The 18,124-nt window shown below is 46.0% G+C and overlaps 2 protein-coding genes across 3 annotated transcripts in view; one reads left to right on the top strand and one right to left on the bottom strand.

The window, feature by feature from the left end:
• ZDHHC14 (zinc finger DHHC-type palmitoyltransferase 14) overlaps positions 1 to 13,925 on the bottom strand; it is a 266,729-nt gene extending 252,804 nt beyond the window's left edge. For both annotated transcript variants that reach the window (XM_059401334.1, XM_059401336.1), the window contains exon 1: positions 13,352 to 13,925. In XM_059401334.1, the coding sequence (XP_059257317.1) occupies positions 13,352 to 13,596 (245 nt within the window). In that variant the 5' untranslated portion in view covers positions 13,597 to 13,925. The remainder of the gene's footprint in view (positions 1 to 13,351) is intronic.
• Positions 13,926 to 14,974: 1,049 nt separating this feature from the next.
• On the top strand, positions 14,975 to 15,917 carry LOC132018733 (uncharacterized; the record flags this gene model as incomplete). Its single annotated transcript, XM_059401596.1, is given in 2 exon segments — positions 14,975 to 15,628; positions 15,630 to 15,917. Coding segments are annotated over 2 exon segments (942 nt in total), but the record flags the coding sequence as incomplete, so codon positions are not given.
• Positions 15,918 to 18,124: the final 2,207 nt, after the last annotated feature.

Below are 18,124 nucleotides of genomic sequence, written 5' to 3'. Positions count from 1 at the left end.
GGTAAGCCAGGTTCATGGTCTCAATATCCCAGGAAGAATGAGCATCCTAGCACACCGCACTATTGAAGAGGCATCCCCACTTGGGTCATGTTTCCACATTCAGCCCTTTCCAGAATCAACAGATGGATAACTCTACACAGAGATCTCAAAGAATACAGAGATTGTCATCTAGCTTAATAGTTGTGAGAAAAATAGAAAGGTCTTGAACAATTGATTTCAACACCTCTGTGTGGATTTACTTTTCCATGCAATGGGAGTGTAAGTCTATCACTACAAACGTAACAAGCACAGCATGGAAGAAAATTCGAGAAAGAAGGCTGGGACTGTGGTCCAGGCATGGGCTGGTGAGGACCTACACCACTGAACTCAAACTACTTTACCAACACAAACACCTCTCCCAAGGGAGACCCAGGGTTTGGCACAATTGTGGATACATTATTGAACAGCAACTCCTCTCTCTCCTACTCAAGGACACGTTGGAATGGAAGCAGTGAGTGAGAAAAGCTAACCTTGATGTTACCAGAAAAAATTTTCTTCCTTCTCAAGTGACAGCACTATAACTTTAGTATTATTGGCACATTTATTGCTGCATATTCCAGAGCAGTCTAAACACTTCATTTGAGAATTTCTGAAAGTTAAGTTTTCCAGTGTAATAAACCTCCCAAAAACGTAGTGGCTTAAAACAACAACATTGTTCATTCACAAATCCTCACTGTGGAGAGAACATGGTGGGAATAGTTCATGTCTGCTCCATTGGCTTCCGCTGGGGTGGCTCAAAGACCAGGGGAAGAGGGGGAACGGAATCTTATGAAGGTTAACTAGCTTGCATGTCTGCTGCTGTGCCAGGAAGACTCAAACAGCTGGGTGGGAAGAGCTGGGGGATCCATGGGCACCTCTCTATGGTCCAGACTCACTCCATGTGGTCTCTGTACTACGGGGAGTCTCTATGTGATGTAGCTAGACTTCTCACATGGTAGCTCAGAGCTCTAAAGGTACATGTCCCAAGTGAGAGAGAGAGAAATCATGCCCTAGATAAAAGTTTCATCACATGTCTAACCTAGCCTCAGAAATTACACAGCACCACTTCTGCCATGTTCTGTTCTTTAGAACAGAGTATTAAGGCAGACTCATATTCAAAGGGTAAAGAATTAGACTCCATTTCTTAATGGAAAGAGAATTTAAGATGTTATGAATATGTTTGAAAACCACCACATCAGTATGGAAAGAGAAGAAGAGTACAGCCTAAGAGACATTAAAGGAAAGGATCAGTAGAGGAAGAAGGACTCAAGTACGTGAGAAAAGGGGAAACTGCAGTGCTGGGGGGACCAGGGAGGGGTTCTCTTCACTCACAGTGGTGAATCCAGGAACAGCACATGTGGGGCTCAATACCTTGCTCCCTGGGCAGCAGAGGACACCTGGGTAAGAGATCTCCACAGACAGGAGTAATTTACGACTAGAAGACAAGTGCTCTAAGCAAGGAGAAAGAGAGCAAGAGATGAAAAGTCACCTTGGAAGAGGCAAGAGTGATCACCAAGATGATTCAGACTTGCTCGAGAGAGGAAGAAAGGGAGAAGAGGAATGAGCAAAGTGAATTCAGGGCAAGCAGGAAATGAGATATAATACAGGAGAAAAAGAAAAAGAAAGTGGAAGCAGATGACCATCCTAGAAACTATAGGAAGTAGAAGTTTCATGTAAAGAGACAGTAGGGACACTTGGGTGGCCCGGTCAGTTAAGCGCCTGCCTACCACTCAGGTCACAATCCCAGGGTCCTGGGATAGAGCCCCATGTCAGGCTCCCTGCTCAGCAGGTAACCTGGTTCTCCCTCTCCCTCTGCTGCTCCCCCAGCTTGTGCTCTCTTGAGCATGCTCTCTGTGTCAAATAAATAAAATAAACAGTAAAGAGAAAGTAGTCACAAACACCTACAGCACTGAGAGAAAGGAAAAATAAAAACAAGAAAGAAGGATATCAGATTCTGTCAAGAAAGTAATCAGGAACGCACATTTTGGGGACCCATTTTATTTTTACTATCTGTACGAGGGAGGCAATAATTTCTCATCTCAGCAAGTAGAACTGACACCTCTAATAGACTCCAGGGTATTGTGTTAAAATAAGCTTTTTCTCTGTATTCTTGAGAAGTGCCTGCAAAGATACCAGACTTAGGGAGCTTAAATCCTTTCCCAAGTGAGTTAGACAGCCATTCCTCCACGGATAAGACTACCTCAAGGCAAACCACATACAGCTGGCCAGCCCCGGATGGCCAGCAATTTTTAAAACTCCGTTTGAGGATATATGGAAATTACTGCATTCCTATTTTTAAAAATGGTGTGCTCTGTCCAGATGTGCTTAAAATATTCTAAAATGAAAAGGTCTCATTACAGTTGAAAGAAAGTCTACCTCAAAAATCTCTAGAGGGAGACAGGGAAGCCTATTCCAATGGTGTATTGGCTCCCAGCTGTGAAGGGTCAAGGAAGTAGAGGCAAAAATAGGCCTAAATTAAGGAGAGCACAGCTTCTACAGATTAGAAGAATGGAGTCGGGGGGGAAAAAATACACACACAGAGACCTGACACGTCTCCTTTATTCTGGGACTGCTCATGTCAGAGGAAGAGATTTTCTTTCTCATGTAGATGACCAGAGTCTGAAGAGTCTACAAGAGCTGAGGGCTGGCTGGTTCAATCATAAATCCCTTCTATCAGGACTTTCACCCAAAGCCAGCTACATGAGAAAAGGTCAGTAACAAACCTTCATGACCATTACAAGTACCTGGGGGTTTGTATCTAAGCTAGCATGGGATCAGAGAAGAGACTCCACACTCAAAGTATTATAAGTGGGGGATAAAAAGTTAAGCTTTTTTAAAAAAAATCAATGAAAAACTAGCATCAAATTAAACAGATGAAGATTTGTGATAAAGTATCTCACTTATGATAAGGACATATAGTTCCATAAACCTTACTCTTAATTGTATGTAACTTCAATGATTAGATGATAGTTATGATTTATCTTTTGAAAACTAATTCACCATCATATAAAAGCATAACAGACTGAATCTCATGCTAAATTCTGTTACCCAGGCCTAAGCATTTGAACCGAGATGTCATAGTCATTGCCAGGACACACTTAAATCAAAACCTATGAAGAGGCAGCCTTGCATATTCTACCCCTTAAAATGATAGTAAATGCCAAGAATCAGCAAGAAGTCCAAAAAAGAAAGATTAGAAATAGTATGAAGAATAAATTTAGTGTATTTATACAAACAAAATATTATAGCAATAAAAGTTAATTATATATATATGCAACAACATACATGGATCTGAGGAACACATTAAGTTAGAAAAATACAAGTTGAAAATTGTAAGAGCAATCACTCCCACTCTGACAATGAGAACAAGCCAGATTAGCTACAAAGCAGTTTTTTAAAAAAATATATCAGGGAGCTGAGGATGCAAAGAAGTTTAAATGCATTGAGCCCTTCCCAAAAGATAAAAGGCCAACAGCTCCTCTCATTCCTAGTGAAGTCTCAGGAGGAACAGGAATACACCATATCCAGGAGTCAGGAGAAAACAGGAAAATTTTTAGGCAATTTTAATGGCTATATGGGTGGTTGCATGGGTAAGAATACAAAGAGCCTAAGCCACAGAGTAAGTCTGCACCACCAGCCAATCTGCACCACCAGCCAACTCTTTCCCATAGATCCTTACCAAAAAGACAGCAAGAATACACCAAAGGCTGGGGGTAGAGCAGGAGAGTTCATAAGCAACTGCCCTGGGGACTCTGAGACCTTCCCAAGGCTAAGGGAAGGGTCAGAGCATTCAAACTGAAAAAAATCTCCCTAATGTGCTTCAGGTCTTCATCCTAGGCACTTCAGCAGCTCTCCAAAAGCTGAGGCCAGACATCTAGACCAAGAGAGATGGGCTGAGATCAAGAAGGCTGGGACAGGGCTAAAAGCAAAGAAAACTCCCCAGTAACCCAAAATGCTAATGGACTGGCTCAGAAAACTTCCACAGTTGGGTAAGCTGGTGCTGGGCTATGAAGCATAAAGAAATCTTAAGAATTCAAATCCCAATTCCTGCTAAAGGAAAAGTCTCTGCCCTTGAAACATTTGAACTCAATGAGGAAACAGGTCTAACTAAAGCTTCAGAAAAGACCATACCCATTTCAATAACAGATTAAACTGACTCAGCACACACACCAGTGACCTGATAAAGGGCACACACTTTTAAATTGCTGCATCCTCTACAATTCTTTTACACACAATATCTGACATGCGATCAAAAATTATGAGACACACAAAGAAGAGAGAAAATACAACCCACAGGCAAGAGAAGAAATAGCCAAAAGAAGTATACCCAGAAATGATACAGCTGTTGGAATCATTAGGCTGGGAGTTTAAAATAACTACGGGGCACCAGGATGGCTCGGTCGTTAAGTGCCTGCCTTCAGCTCAGGTCATGGTCCCGGAGTCCTGGGATCAAGCCCTGCATCAGGCTACCTGCTCAGCAGGAAGACTGCTTCTCCCTCTCCCACTCCCCCTGCTTGTGTTCCCTCTCTCACTGTCTCTGTCAAATAAATAAATAAAATCTTTAAAAAATAATAAAATAATAAACTAAAAAAAACTACAAGAAAATATGTTAAGGGATCCAGTGGAAAATATGGACATGAATGGATGGAGAATTTCAGAAGAATAGAAATTATTGTTTTAATTATATAAAAAGCTGTTTTTTAAATGTAGAAATGCTCAAAATTTTTAAAAAATTTCACAGATTTTTTAAAAAAGATTTTATTTATTTATTCATGAGAGACAGAGAGAGAGAGAGAGAGGTGGAGGGAGAAACAGGCTTCCCAATGAGGAGGGAGCCCAATGTGGAACTCAATCCCAGGACCCTGCAATCATGCCTAGAGCCAAAGGCAGAGGCTTAACCATCTGAGCCACCCAGGTGCCTGACATCATAGATGTTTTAACACAGCAGAAGTAAGAATCACTAAATATAAAGTCAGACCAAGAGGAATTATTGAAATTGAAGCATATGCACACACATACACACATATACACACATAGAGTATTAAAAAAATGGGACAAGAGACAGAGAAAAGAAATAACTGAAGAAATAATGGATGAAGAAGCTCTAAAACTGATGAAAGATATCAACCCACAGATCCCAGAAGTCTTAGCAAACCCTGAGTCATGTAAGTAGAAAGAAAACTACACCAGGGCATGTTGTAGTTCAGCTGTTAAAAACAAAAGATTAACAGAAAAATCAACTGGGGAAAAACTCACCTATCATGCCACAGGGGAAAATGCTAAAAAAAAAAAAAAAAAATTAACTTCTCATCAGAAACAAGAGAACAGAAGACAATGGGCCATTATCCTATCCAGTGAAAATATCTTCTATCTTTTAAAAAATGAAGGCAACCATTTTCAGAAAAAGCAAAATCTAAAAGAACTTGTCACCAGCAGACCTGCATCAAGAAATGCTAAAAGTACTTTTGCCAAAGCGAAATGATAGAGATGGAAGAAATAAATAGTACTAGAAATAGTAAATACGTAAATATAAATATAAAATCTCATTTAAAATAGTCTCTATTTTATACATGTATAAATGTATTATTTTAGCTTTTACATATGGGCATATATTTTACTTTAAATTATCTTTGTTTCATATAGATATATGTATTTATGTTTCTCTTACATACTATTGATAGTTTTAAAGCAGTAACATTAATGGGTTTATAGCACACACACAGTATATAATATATGACAACAGAGTTATAAAGGGTAGGAGAAGTAAGTAGAATTATAATGTTTTAGTTTTTCTACATTATTTGTGAAATATAGTATCACTATTTGGAGGTAGACTATCACAGGGTAAAGATGCATATTCTGATCTCTTAAATAACTATTAAAAAAATACAAAGAAATAGTTTAAATATTTTTTAAAAAATAAAATGGTATATTAAAAATATGCAGTTCATCTAAATGAAGGTAGAAGGAGAAATGAGAAATAATATATATTAGATAAGCACAAAACAAATACCAAGATCATAAACTTAAATGTAGTAAAATTTAAATATGGACTGTTGTAGCCACATTAAATTTACTGAAATTGATATTATCATAGCTGACTCTTGAACAAAACGTGGTTGGATGCCAGCCCCACTCCACCCCCACTCCATCAGTTGAAAATTGGTGTATAACTTTCAACACCTTCAAAATCTTTAACTACTAATAGCCTACTGACCAGCAGCCTTACAGATAAAATAAATAGTCCAAATACATATTTTGTGTGTTACATGTATTACACACTGTATTCCCACAATAAAGTAAGCTAGAAAAAAGAAAATGTTATTAAGAAAACCATAAGGAGGGTGCCGGGGTGGCTCAGTCATTAAGCATTTGTCTTTGGCTCAGGTCATGATCCCAGAGTCCTGGGATCAAGTCCGACATCAGGTTCCCCACTCTGCAGGAAAACTGCTTTTCCCTCTCCTACTCCCCTGTTTGTGTTCCCTGTGTTCCCTCTCTCGCTGTGTCTCTCTCTGTCAAATAAATAAAATCTTGAAAAAAAAAAAAAAAGAAAGAGGGGCACCTGGGGGCTCAGTGGGCTAAGCCTCTGCCTTCGGCTCAGGTCCTGATCTCAGGGTCCTGGGATCGAGCCCCACATTGGGTTCTCTGCTCAGTGGGGATCCTGCTTCCCCCTCTCTCTCTGCCTGCTTCTCTGCCTACTTGTGATCTCTGTCTGTCAAATAAAGAAATAAAATCTTTAAAAAAAAAAAAAAAAAAGGAAGAAAACCATAAGGAAGAGCAAATACATTCACAGTACTGTACTATAAAAAAATCCATACTTAAATGGACCCACACAGCTCACACTTGTATTGTTCAAGGTTTAATGATACGGTGCTTACATAAGAGAATGTCTTCTTCTTAAGAATTAAATGCTGAAAATTTTGGATATAAAAGGACATGGTGTCTGCAGTTTACTCTTTGACAGTCCAGACAGAGGGAGGGAAAGGGACAGAGATGGAGGCTGGGGTTGTTTGTTGTGGGGTTTTTTTTTGTTTCTACAAAAGATTCCTTTACTTCTTTATATATATAAGAATGTTTTCTTTATGTTTTTTATATAGAAACAATCTACTGTTTGGGAATGCATACATTAAGAAACCTAGAGGGAAGGGGCACCTGGGTGGCTCAGTGGGTTAAGCCTCTGCCTTCGGTTCAGGTCATGATCTCAGGGTTCTGGGATCGAGCCCCGCATCGGGGTCTCTGCTCAGCGGGGAACCTGTTTCCTCCTCTCTCTCTGCCTGCCTCTCTGCCTACTTGTGATCTCTGTCAAAAAAATAAATAAAATCTTTAAAAAAAAAAAAAAAAAAGAAGAAGAAGAAGAAACCTAGAGGGAAAAGAGGCAAACATTAATAATTGCTGAACACAAGTGTTGAAGATCTCAGGGAGGGGCAGGGAGATGGATCAGAGCTGAAACCCAGAGGGTGTGAGTAGACTCAAAGCCCCCATATCCAGGTAGTTCCAGAGTTGAGTGGTAGCTCCACAGGCACTCTTTACAGTAGTTTATTTCCAAACTTGCATGTCTGGTACACAGACTCTTCTGCATGAGTCTAATATTACATTTGGGTTTCTTTTTTTTTTTTTTTTTTTTTACATTTTTTAAAGGGCAGAAATTGAGGAGGTAGATCATCCAGTTTATAAAAATTAGTATGAATTGGGACCAACTTTTATATTTACTAAAGAACTAAACAAAAGCATTAAGATGGTCCCCAGCCTTTATCTGAGCCATTTTTTTTTTTTATCAGATCCAAATTCCTGGATATAACTTATTAGAAGTATCTGTTGACTACCAGTGTTTTCCCTTTCCCAACAACCTCAGCTGTGAAGAAATGAACACACTTCATTAAAACACTTAATTTAAATTCTCTTGCTAAGACAGAGCAACTCTGCAATGAATAAATTACGTGCAACATTGCTCTGCAAAGGAAAAATCTTCAGGTTATGTAGATATGACCCATTAAATAATTGACCATCATTACCTATTTCAGGCACCCACAGGCATCCTTTCCGTATAACTTGGTATCACTTCCCATTAGCTGAGAGTCAACAGAATCCTTAAGAGTTTTATTAAATAAATTCAAGTATCCAAAGTCAAGAACCCATCAAATGTGAAATTATTCCAGGTACTGGTGGTAGTTGGGTACCATTCTTATATATCACAGAGTACTTCATATGCTTAAAGCATTTAGTTAAAAAATAAATAAAAAATTGAAAGAAGTCTTAGTTAGCCAAGTGAACATCTCAACTCTGTCACTGGTTTCTCAGTAACTAAGAAAACCTTTTATTTCCTCTGCTTCAATTAACACACTTGAAAGGGGATGAGACCTGATTCTAAAATCAGAAGAATTACATCTAATAATCAAAGCTTTTAAGGGAAATGTGCTCTAGAAGGCTCTATTAATTACAAATTTTATTAATGTTGACCGCTTTCCAAGATGAAAAACTAAAGCACAAGGAAGTTATCTTTTCAGAGTGTTTCCATATTGCCATTATTCCATAAACTACAAATATTCACAGAGAGCCTGCGATGTAACAGATACTGCTTTAGGTACTGGAGCACAACGGTGAGCAAAACTAACGCATTCCCTAAGCTCATGAAATATACATGTGTTGATCTCGCACACAAATGAATGGGTTAGTGCCCTCAAGTCAAGAGGTCAATAATAAGGTTACTTGGTTAATAGGAAATGTTGAGGGTAACATCCTGATGGTCATCCACTATCATGTACCATTATGCCCTCTCAGTGTTCTATGATGCATCACTTGACCAGCATCTGGCTAGAAGACAGGACACCTCCCCGAGGTTTTCTTGATGGGGGAAAACTTGATGCAGTTCTGAATAGGACAGTTGAGAAAAGAGAGGGTCCTTCTATGTTATAAGGGTAGCATCTTCTACTAAATAATAAAGGATTTCCAATCTATAAGGGAGAAATTATTATTAGAAATAGCACCTTTGTTTATGGGGGACAGGCCCTTGTTCCATTTTCAAAGCAAACATCACCCCATGACCAATTAGTCAAGTATTTCAGAGGGGATCGGCCAAGGAAAGAAGGAGGGGGAGGAGGAAGAAGAAACAAAGGGAAGGAGGGTCGGAGAAAAGGGGAGGGAGAGGAGGAGAAGGAAACATATTTTTTAAAAAATCAGTGTACTTCTAGTGATGAGAAATTTAAGAAAGCATCCACATTCCCAAGGGTTTCCGCCCCAGTCACACCTCTGAACTGTCTGTGACCACAGCATGGAACTGGGAGACCATCAAGTCCATGATCAGGATGGGCTTCCCCACACCTCACAGAAGCTCCTGGCCTCCTGGTTCATTTCCTTCTTGGATCGGAGACTATGACCAAGATGAGACCAAAGACTTTTTCTTTTCAAAATTTCACACCGAAACAAGAGCAGGCTGTAAGTATGTGTATGACAGAGAAGAAGAGACACAGAAATTGATCAAGCTCACCGATCTTCTCCAATTGTGCTTCTGAGGACGTGAGAACGAGGACATCGCTGTGAGGCTCAGATGAACCAGGCCCTCAGTAACTGCGAAGAGCGGTGACAAGTGTGGACAGCGCTGTGAGCAGCTTCCTTCCATCCCGAATACGGCTAACAAAATGCTAGCACTCTCTATCAGTACATATCAGTACATATGCTGAACACAAGGTACCCCAAAATACACAGCCCCACCCTACTTGCAAACGAGCAGAGTTGCATCGTGTAGCTTCCAGTAGCTTTTTTTCCTGTCTTCATGGTGCTAAGATGGTAGGTCTGAAAATGGAAATGAAATCCAGTCCCGGCTTCTTGGAGGCCTTCTCAGTGCTCCCACTCAGGTCTGGACAAGGGGAGGCAGGGTCCCAGACCTTTTGCCGGGACTCCCATTCCGAAGGGGCAAGAGTGAAGCCACGTCTCAGACTCATACAAAGGTCTTTATTTCAACTGCAAACTACACAGTTGCACATTTTTTTTTCCAGCCCAACGTGCTATCACTGTTATACAATTAATCCACTTACTCCCTACTTCAAAGGCTCTCAGAAAAGGGAGTCCTGGGGAAGCTACTTCTAAGGTTTGCGCTAATGATATGTGCTATTCATTGAGTATTGACTATGTATGAGACACGGCACTAACTATACTTTTTAATCCAATCTTCGTAACACTTTAAGGTAGTTATTATTAATCCCATTTAACAGACTGGGAAACCGAGGCTTAGAAAAGTCACATTATGTGCCCAGGGTTATATTTCTGGTTAGACTCTTGGGATCTGTCCTTCCAAAGTCCATACCTTTAAGCACCAATCTATGCTTGGAGGGAGGGCAGCACTGGGGGGCAGAAAAGGCACTGGCTTTGCAGTCAGAAGCCCTGCCACTAGTTAGTGTGTGATCCTTGGTTATTTCACTTCTCTCTGCCTCTGTCACTTCACCTGCCATGGGGGAACAGTCATTCCCGCCCTGCCGTTTGCCCAGGGTCAGAGGCAGTATCAACACCTGTTGCTCTGCTCTAATAAGTAAGTCCCTTTCTCTTGCACGAACTTCCTTGTCCTCTGTTCAAGGTTGGGACTGAGAGGAAGGGCAGGTGAAGAGTTGCAGGAAAAGGAGGTCCGAAGCTAAGCCCTGTGACTTCCTTTCAAATGTTGTACTCGCCCATGGGGAAACATGGACTCTAATATTTGAACACGAACTCTACTAATATTAAAATTATCTAGACATGAAATTAATCCAAGTAGGCAAACACATAGTATGTGCTCAATAAATAAGTAAAGAACAGGCAGAAGGAAAGCAGGCAGTGAGCAGACAAAACTGGCACTTTCTCTTGATCTCTTTTAGGCTGTTGGCATTTCATATCCTATGCATGCTTCTAATTGAACTAACTGCTTCTCTGAGTCTATCAGATTAATTTGGCCGAAGTCATTTAATTTCACTTTGTCATTAGCAATGATAAAGAACTTAAAAGCAACACAGTGACAATATTCTTAGCCAAACCATTATATTCTATAGTTTGAACAGCCCTGTGGTTTTTCCCAACTGAGGCATCAGGCCAGGACTGGCCTATTTTCTTGAAATTTCAAATTGCCTAATTGAAGCAACACTCACGGAGACCAAACACACACACACACACACACACACACACACACACACACACACACACAAAGAGCTTATCTAAAACTGAAGCTACCAATGGTAGCTAATAAAATCCCAGCACACGCGTTTATCCCTCCAGCCATTGGTTAGCACAATGCCGATGCAGAGAAGGATCCCTAACAACCCACCAGTGAGGACTTTGGGGAAGTCTTGGAAGAAACATACACAGAGCTTAAGAGGCACAAATGAATTTATGATGGTTTGCACGAAGGAGTATTTGAATAAAGAAAATAGCAGTAAGTACCACTAGAGGGGATCTCCAACCATCCAGTGGGGGTCTGGGTGTACACAAAAAATGAAACATTCATCATCCCGGATGAAACACACCTGTGGCTGAAGCTCACAAAACTAACCCCTTTTCCCCCACTCTTAAAATGGCTAAAAAGAGAGCAAAAATGCCAATACAGATCAGTTCAAAACTTTTTTAACATTAGGAACATAGTGAAGCCTATCTATCTAGAAGGCCACCTGTCATAGAAGCCACCATTAGAAGCATGGCATCTGTGTTCAATCACATGGCATCCTCACCTCGGGGCCTGAACCTATCATGACTCAGACCCTGGTCTGTAAGGACGAGTGGCTGCCTCTGGAAGGGGACAAGGCGAGCAACACAGGAGGGAAAGAACATTTCTCCTGCCATTGCCAAAGCTGTTTCACACCCTCCCTCTCCCATCCCCAAGGCCCCCAACAGGCTCCACCCTAGTTGCAAATGTGCCCCAAAGTTAAATTTCTGGAAGAGACCTGGGAAATGTACCTAGTCAGAAAGGAAGGGGTTGTGTGTGAGGCCTGGGGGCACTGCATGGCTTACCTCTGAGATCTCTCTCCTCACCTGCTCTAACTCAATCCTGTTCATCATAGCACAATGTTCAGACGCAAAATGTTTCCCCTCAGAGTCAGAGGGCTTTACAAGAAAGGTATTACACTGTCAAGAGATCATTCATTTCTGACTGACACAGCATTTGGAATACCAAACCCTGGGCGCAAAATAAGAGCCTATTAAGACTTACCAGAGACAAAAGTAAATAAACACAAAGGTTTAATTAACCCTATGCAACAGAAGATGGAGACTGAATGGGTACCATGCCCCATAATAAGCAGGATATGGAACACGCAAAAAAAAAACCCCAATAAATGTATTCTGGGGGTGGGAGAGTGTAGTGGGGGAGTGGCCACAACTTTGATCAGACATAGGATACCAGCAATTACATAAGAAGCTACATTGCAAATGTTGGACCTAATAAAAGCAATTGAAATTGATTCTGGAATGTGGTTAAAGGACTTTATCTAACCTATTCATAAATAAGAAGATCTTTCATTAGTTGGCAGGAGGACAGTTGCTACTGGCCAACTTGATTTTCCTGAAAACGGCGAAGACTTGCATGTGCTTTTCTTCAAATAAAAGCCCCAAAGTCCCAAAGTACTGGTTCCGGAAACAGAAGTTACCACGCAGTGTCATACTTTTCCTGAACAGACTGAGAAAGTTTCCTCTCACCTGTTCCCCCAACACTGGGGGAGGGGGGAGGGGAAAATGTGTATTTTCAACGTTTTTTATTGAAACTTTTTTTTAAAAGCAAAGAGTTTGGAAAGCTCACGGTAAATTGTTGATCAAGAGTGACCATTTAAGGAGAACAAAAAATGAAAATATCCTTCCAGGCTACATCGGGTGGCCTACACTTGGAACCCTGAAATAACCAAGATTCTTCACTCTGTAGTTAAGGTACCTATAAGACTTAGTAAATGAGATTAACAAAATGCCCTATGCTGGTGAGGAAGGAGTCATTGCATTTACCCCTGACTGCCTGAGCAGTCTGCCTCATCCTCCCTTCGCACACAAGGCTACATCTGGGATGGCTTGCTCGTCTCCAAACTCAGCTGAGACAGCACCAAGAATCAGTCACCTGCGAGGTGCCACCCAACCCCTGGGAGCACCGAGGCCGGCACACCTTCCCGGCGTGCCCTCTCCCCTCTCCCCTCCCAGAGCCCGACCCAGGGCTGCCTGATCTCTGGGGACCAAAGAGCAAACGGACCTCCCGAAGAAAGAGAGGGAGAAGTGGGTTTGCATTATATAACAGTGTACAGCAAATAAGGCTTCTAGAAAACGAAAGTAGCGGAAGGAGGGGCAGGGGTCGGGGGAGGCGAGGGGAGCGGGGCGTCGCGGAGCTTCCGCAGCCACTTACTCGAAGGCGAAGAAGAGTCCGCTAGTGACCAGGATGAGGACGAGCGTCAGGTAGAAGACGCCCGTCTGCCGGGCCATCATGATCCTGCCGTTGCAGAAGAACTTGTTTCTTCCCGGGAAAACCTCCCATTTCCTCCGGGCCGCGATTTTCTTCTTCTTGTGGGGCGACTCCATGGGGGAGGAGCTGTGGGTGCTGATCTGACTGTACTCGCAGTCTTTCATGGGCCCGCCGCCGCCGGGAGGCATCCACGAGGGCAGCCGGCGGGGGGCGCACGCCCCCAGAAGCCCCCCGGCCGCGCGGGCCCCGCCGAGCCACGACCGCCGCCGGCCGCCCGGCCGCCCCCCGAGCCGCGGCGCCGCGACCCCTACGCCGGCTCCCGGCTCGGCGACAACTTTGCCGAGGACACCCAGGTTAACCCTTGCGGGAGCCCAGCTGTCATAGCCGGGTCCCCCTCCGGGAGGGACGGTGCTCGCTTGCAGCCCGCGGCGGCGGTCCTCAGTCGCTTCCAGCCCGCGTACCGGGGCTCCGGGGCCCCGCGGGGCGCGAGGGGCCGCCCGGCCGGTCCCCGGCTCGCCGCGCGCCCGCCCCCTCGCACCGCCGCTCGCTCGGCCCCGCCGCCCCCGGCCCGCCGGCCGCGCCTCGGCTCCGGCCCGTTGACCCCCGAGCGCTGCGCCCCGAGGGGACACGAGGCGGCGGCCCCGGCGCCGGCTTCCTCGGGAGCCACTTCGGCGCCGCGGCCAGGTTTATTCCAATCCTTCCTCCCGGCGGCGGATCCTCCCCAGGAGAGAGCGATGGAAACTGGGAGGCCGCTCGCGGCACCGGCAACCCCTCCCAGGGGTGGGTGGGGAAACCGAGCACGTTCTTCTGTCAGGAGCGGGCTCGGCGACAGCCCGGGCGCTGCTCGCTTGGCGACCCCGCGCCGGCGCGCCTGGCAGCCGAGTCCAGACCGCGGGCCCCGCGCGGGGCTGCCGCGGCCGCCCGGGCAGAGGGTCGCGGCGGCGGCTGGTGGGCTGCACGGCCAGCGGATCCCTGGCTCCCTCCTGCCCCATAGGGGCCGGGCGGGGCGCGAGGAGGACCGCGGGGGCGGGGGCGGGGGCGGGGGCGGGGGGGGGGGGGGGCGGGGGGCGTCTCGCGGCCGCGGGGCGAGCGCCACAGACACTTGTTTGCAAGGCTCAGCTCCGGCGCGCGCGCGGCGCTCGGAGCGGGTCCGCCTCCTCCCAACCGGGTGGGCGGCGGCCCTCGCCGAGCCAGCCCGGCTCCTCCTCCCGCTCCTCCTTTTCGCCCGCGGAGCCCTGCACCGGCCCCGCGGGGTCCCCGCCCCAGGCCCCTCGGGCGGGCCGGGCGCCGTCCCCTCCACTACCCGGGGGAAGGCGCTGGGCTCCCCGCCGGCATCGCTCGCGGACGGCTCGGGTCGGTGCCCGCTGGCCGGGGCGCGCACTCGCCCGCAGACTCGGGCCGCCGCCTCCCGGCTTCTCCGGTTTATTCCCGGCCGCCGCTGCCGCTTCGGCGCGCGCGCACACACACACTCACACACACACTCACACACACACATTCACGCTGCTACACGTAAAGCCCTTCTTGCCGCTCCCGGGGACCTGAGGAACCCGCGCGGAGAGGTGACCCTCCCCGGGCCTGCCCCGGCTCGTCCTCTTCCAACCCCCAGCGGGGCGCGTGGTCGACTTGCGGGGAGCTCTAGGGCTGCCCGGGAGTGGGCAGGGGTGCCCGGCGACGGGATGGGGAGAGGGGGTACGGGGCAGGCCTGAGTCTGGGAGGAGGGCTGCGGGCCGGGGTCTCGGGGCCCGAACGTTTCCCAGGTTTCCCGCGGGGAGAGCGGAGCGGTCTGGGTCCCCTCCGGCCCCGGATCCCTGCCTCCATCCCGGAGGACAAGCCCGTGGCGGCCAGGCTCTGCGGAGGTTGCTGCCTCCCCAGCCCTTTCTCACTTCTCGGACACGGGCGCTCGCGATTTACTCGCTTTATTGCTCCCTTTTCTCCTGCGAGCGCCCAGGGCAGCAGAGGGACCGACCGATCTCCTCTAGAGCCCGCGACTCCCCTGCCCGCCCCGCCCCACCATCCCGGCCGATCCGCCCGTGCGCTCGCGCGCTCGCTGGGTTTGCGGCGGGGCCGGAGCCCTCGCGTGGTGGGAACAACCAGTGGGCAGCGGAAAGCAAAGGCGCCCGGGCGGGGAAGCTCGGTTTTCCGAGCCCCACTTTCCTTTCGCCGCCCACTGGGATGTGTAGTTCTTCCTCTCGCCCACTGGCTCCGAGAGGAAATACGATTTAGGGACCAAAAAAACTACAAATCCCTGCATCCCCCGCGACGAAAGCGGGAGAGGCGCGGTGCGGGGCGTTCTGGTGCTCGGAGACTGGAGATGCGAACTAACAAAGGGAATGGTTGGGGGCGGCTGTGGCTTCCCGGGGCTGGGTACTTTACACGTTACACACATTCTTTATCTGATCTTTGCTGCAACGCTGCGAGGCACTACTGTGTGCAGTTTAGAGAACGCTCTACTTGCCAGAGATCTCAGAGTGCCCCTGTGGTGGAAATGAGATTGAACCCAGAGCCCTGAGAATTTCCTTTTTTAAAAAGCGCTGCCTCGGTAAGCCTTGTCAAAGATAGAAAAGAACTGGGTGGGATCAGTTGGAAAGAACTTCCTGCAGTAAGGGAAAAGTGGTAAGGATGGCAATTATAGTGGGACATGAAGTCATAAGGAGTTATGGAAAAAGTGGAATTCACAAGGGTCCATTCCAGAGCAGGTTAGGGGTATGGGTCCTACGATCAGAATCGGGATTCAGTGATTTTAGGTTTTGTATGATCTATGAGCATATGATAGGAACAATTAAGTACTTTGTGACTGCAGTATTTTAAAATGACAAAGACAACAACTAGCAAAGCTTAGACATTTCAAGTGAAAAGTCTCATATGCTTACCTGTTCTTTAGCTCATGGGATCAAGGGGATGTTATTCTTACTCAATGTATAGAACATACCTTTTCTCCCTGTGTCCAATTAGTATACTAGCTCCAACAACTATCTGGCTTTAAAAAGACTTCTATCTTGGTTCTCAGTGAAGTCTTAGTTTTTCTGGTATCACTGTTGTACTTTTAAAAAGTCCTTCTCTGTTAGAGACACTAAAGTATTTGCAAGTGCTTTAAAATACTCCAGCCCATCCATCTCCAAAACCATGACCATATTGATGAAACAATACTGGCAACCTATGGAAAATTGTTACATTGGGTGGTACATGTGAATTAGTAATGTATTGTTGCAAATTATCACAAATTAAGAAACTCAATAACAGTTTAATATCTCACACTTTTTATGGGTCAGGTGTCCAGGGACGTAGGGTCCTCTGCTTCGGGTCTTAACCTACCATCAAGGTGTTGACAAGGCTGTGTTTTATCTGGGGGCTCAGCTAGGAAAGTGTCAGCTTCCTCACTCAGGGCCTGGCAGATTTCATTTCCTTGCAGCTGTAGGATGGAAGACCCTGGCTTTTTCTGGCTATCCACTGGAGACTGCTGTCAGCTCCTGGAGGGCACCTGGAGTTCATTGTCATGTGCCCTTTCCTAACATGGCCACTGACTTCATCAAGCCAGCATGGAGAGTCCCCAGAGTAAGTTTGTTAGCAAGATGGAATCTTATACAACATAAGTAATCACACAAGGGCGATATCAAATTGACATACTCTGTTGGTTAGAAGCAGGTTTTTTGTTTGAGAAACAAGATGGAGACACGTAGAAAGTCGATAATGAATTTCTTCCTGATGCGATAAAAATAACTATCTTTTCGGAAGTATCTTCTTTATTAGGTAGAATCCTGGTTCTTGAGACATTTAGCTCACTAGATCCAGAGGACAATCCAAGGAGGCAAGGATTCTTATCAGTATTTCACAGGGGCGTAAACAAGCTCAGAGAAGTGGGGTGATGTGCCCAGGGGCTCATAGCTAGTAAGTAACCAAGTCAGGATTCTCCAGCCAGGCACGTGTGTGGGGTTCCAACCCTTTCTACTCCAGCCCACTGCACAATGAAAAGAGTATACTGTGTCTGACTAGCTGCCTGCTGAGTAGACTTTGCTCAAAGTGCGGCTGGGGGCTGTGGCCATTTGGATATGCAGAACCAAGGGGGCAAGGAACTTGAGACAGTGGGAATGGTGGGGGAAACACATGGCGATTCTAGTTGGACTAGAACTGACAAGATTCGAGAGCAAGTAGTTTACTTAGGAAAGGATTCCAGAAAATACCGGTGACAGTGAAGTGAAATAGAGGGGAAGAAGCTTCTAGAGCATGCATTATGAAGCAAGTTACCAGCACAGGGGACTGAGGCTCAGATCCTCCAGGGGGCACTGGGGAGTGGTGCAGAATCCACCTCATAGCTCCCCACTGCAGGGGGTGGGGCACGGGGGGTTTGTGAGGAAGCTGACCTTTGCTCACCAACCTAGCAGCTGCTAGTTGAGAACTGAGAGCCTTACTCTACCTTCTTAACACCTGATCAACCCTTCTGAAGCTGATCTAGTCAGCACTGCCGTGGGCACTCAGAACACCAAGCTGGGCCTCCCTGGATTGTTGGGGATATCGTTGATTCCAGTGGGCCTTTCCCTGTTTCCACCTGACTCAGTGGGCCCACTGACAACAAGGTTCTGTTATTAACAAGATTAGAGCTTTGGTCCTTTCATCCGAGCAGCTCAAAGCATTCCGCAGACCCACCTCGGTCATTCTCAGAATTTACCTCCAGGTAGCGGAAAGGAAGAATGGTCTTAAGTATGGTTTAAGGAAAGAACA

Source organism: Mustela nigripes, chromosome 5 (genome assembly GCF_022355385.1).
Source record: "Mustela nigripes isolate SB6536 chromosome 5, MUSNIG.SB6536, whole genome shotgun sequence".
Lineage (NCBI taxonomy): Eukaryota > Metazoa > Chordata > Mammalia > Carnivora > Mustelidae > Mustela > Mustela nigripes.
This window is presented reverse-complemented; position numbering and strand designations above follow the sequence as displayed.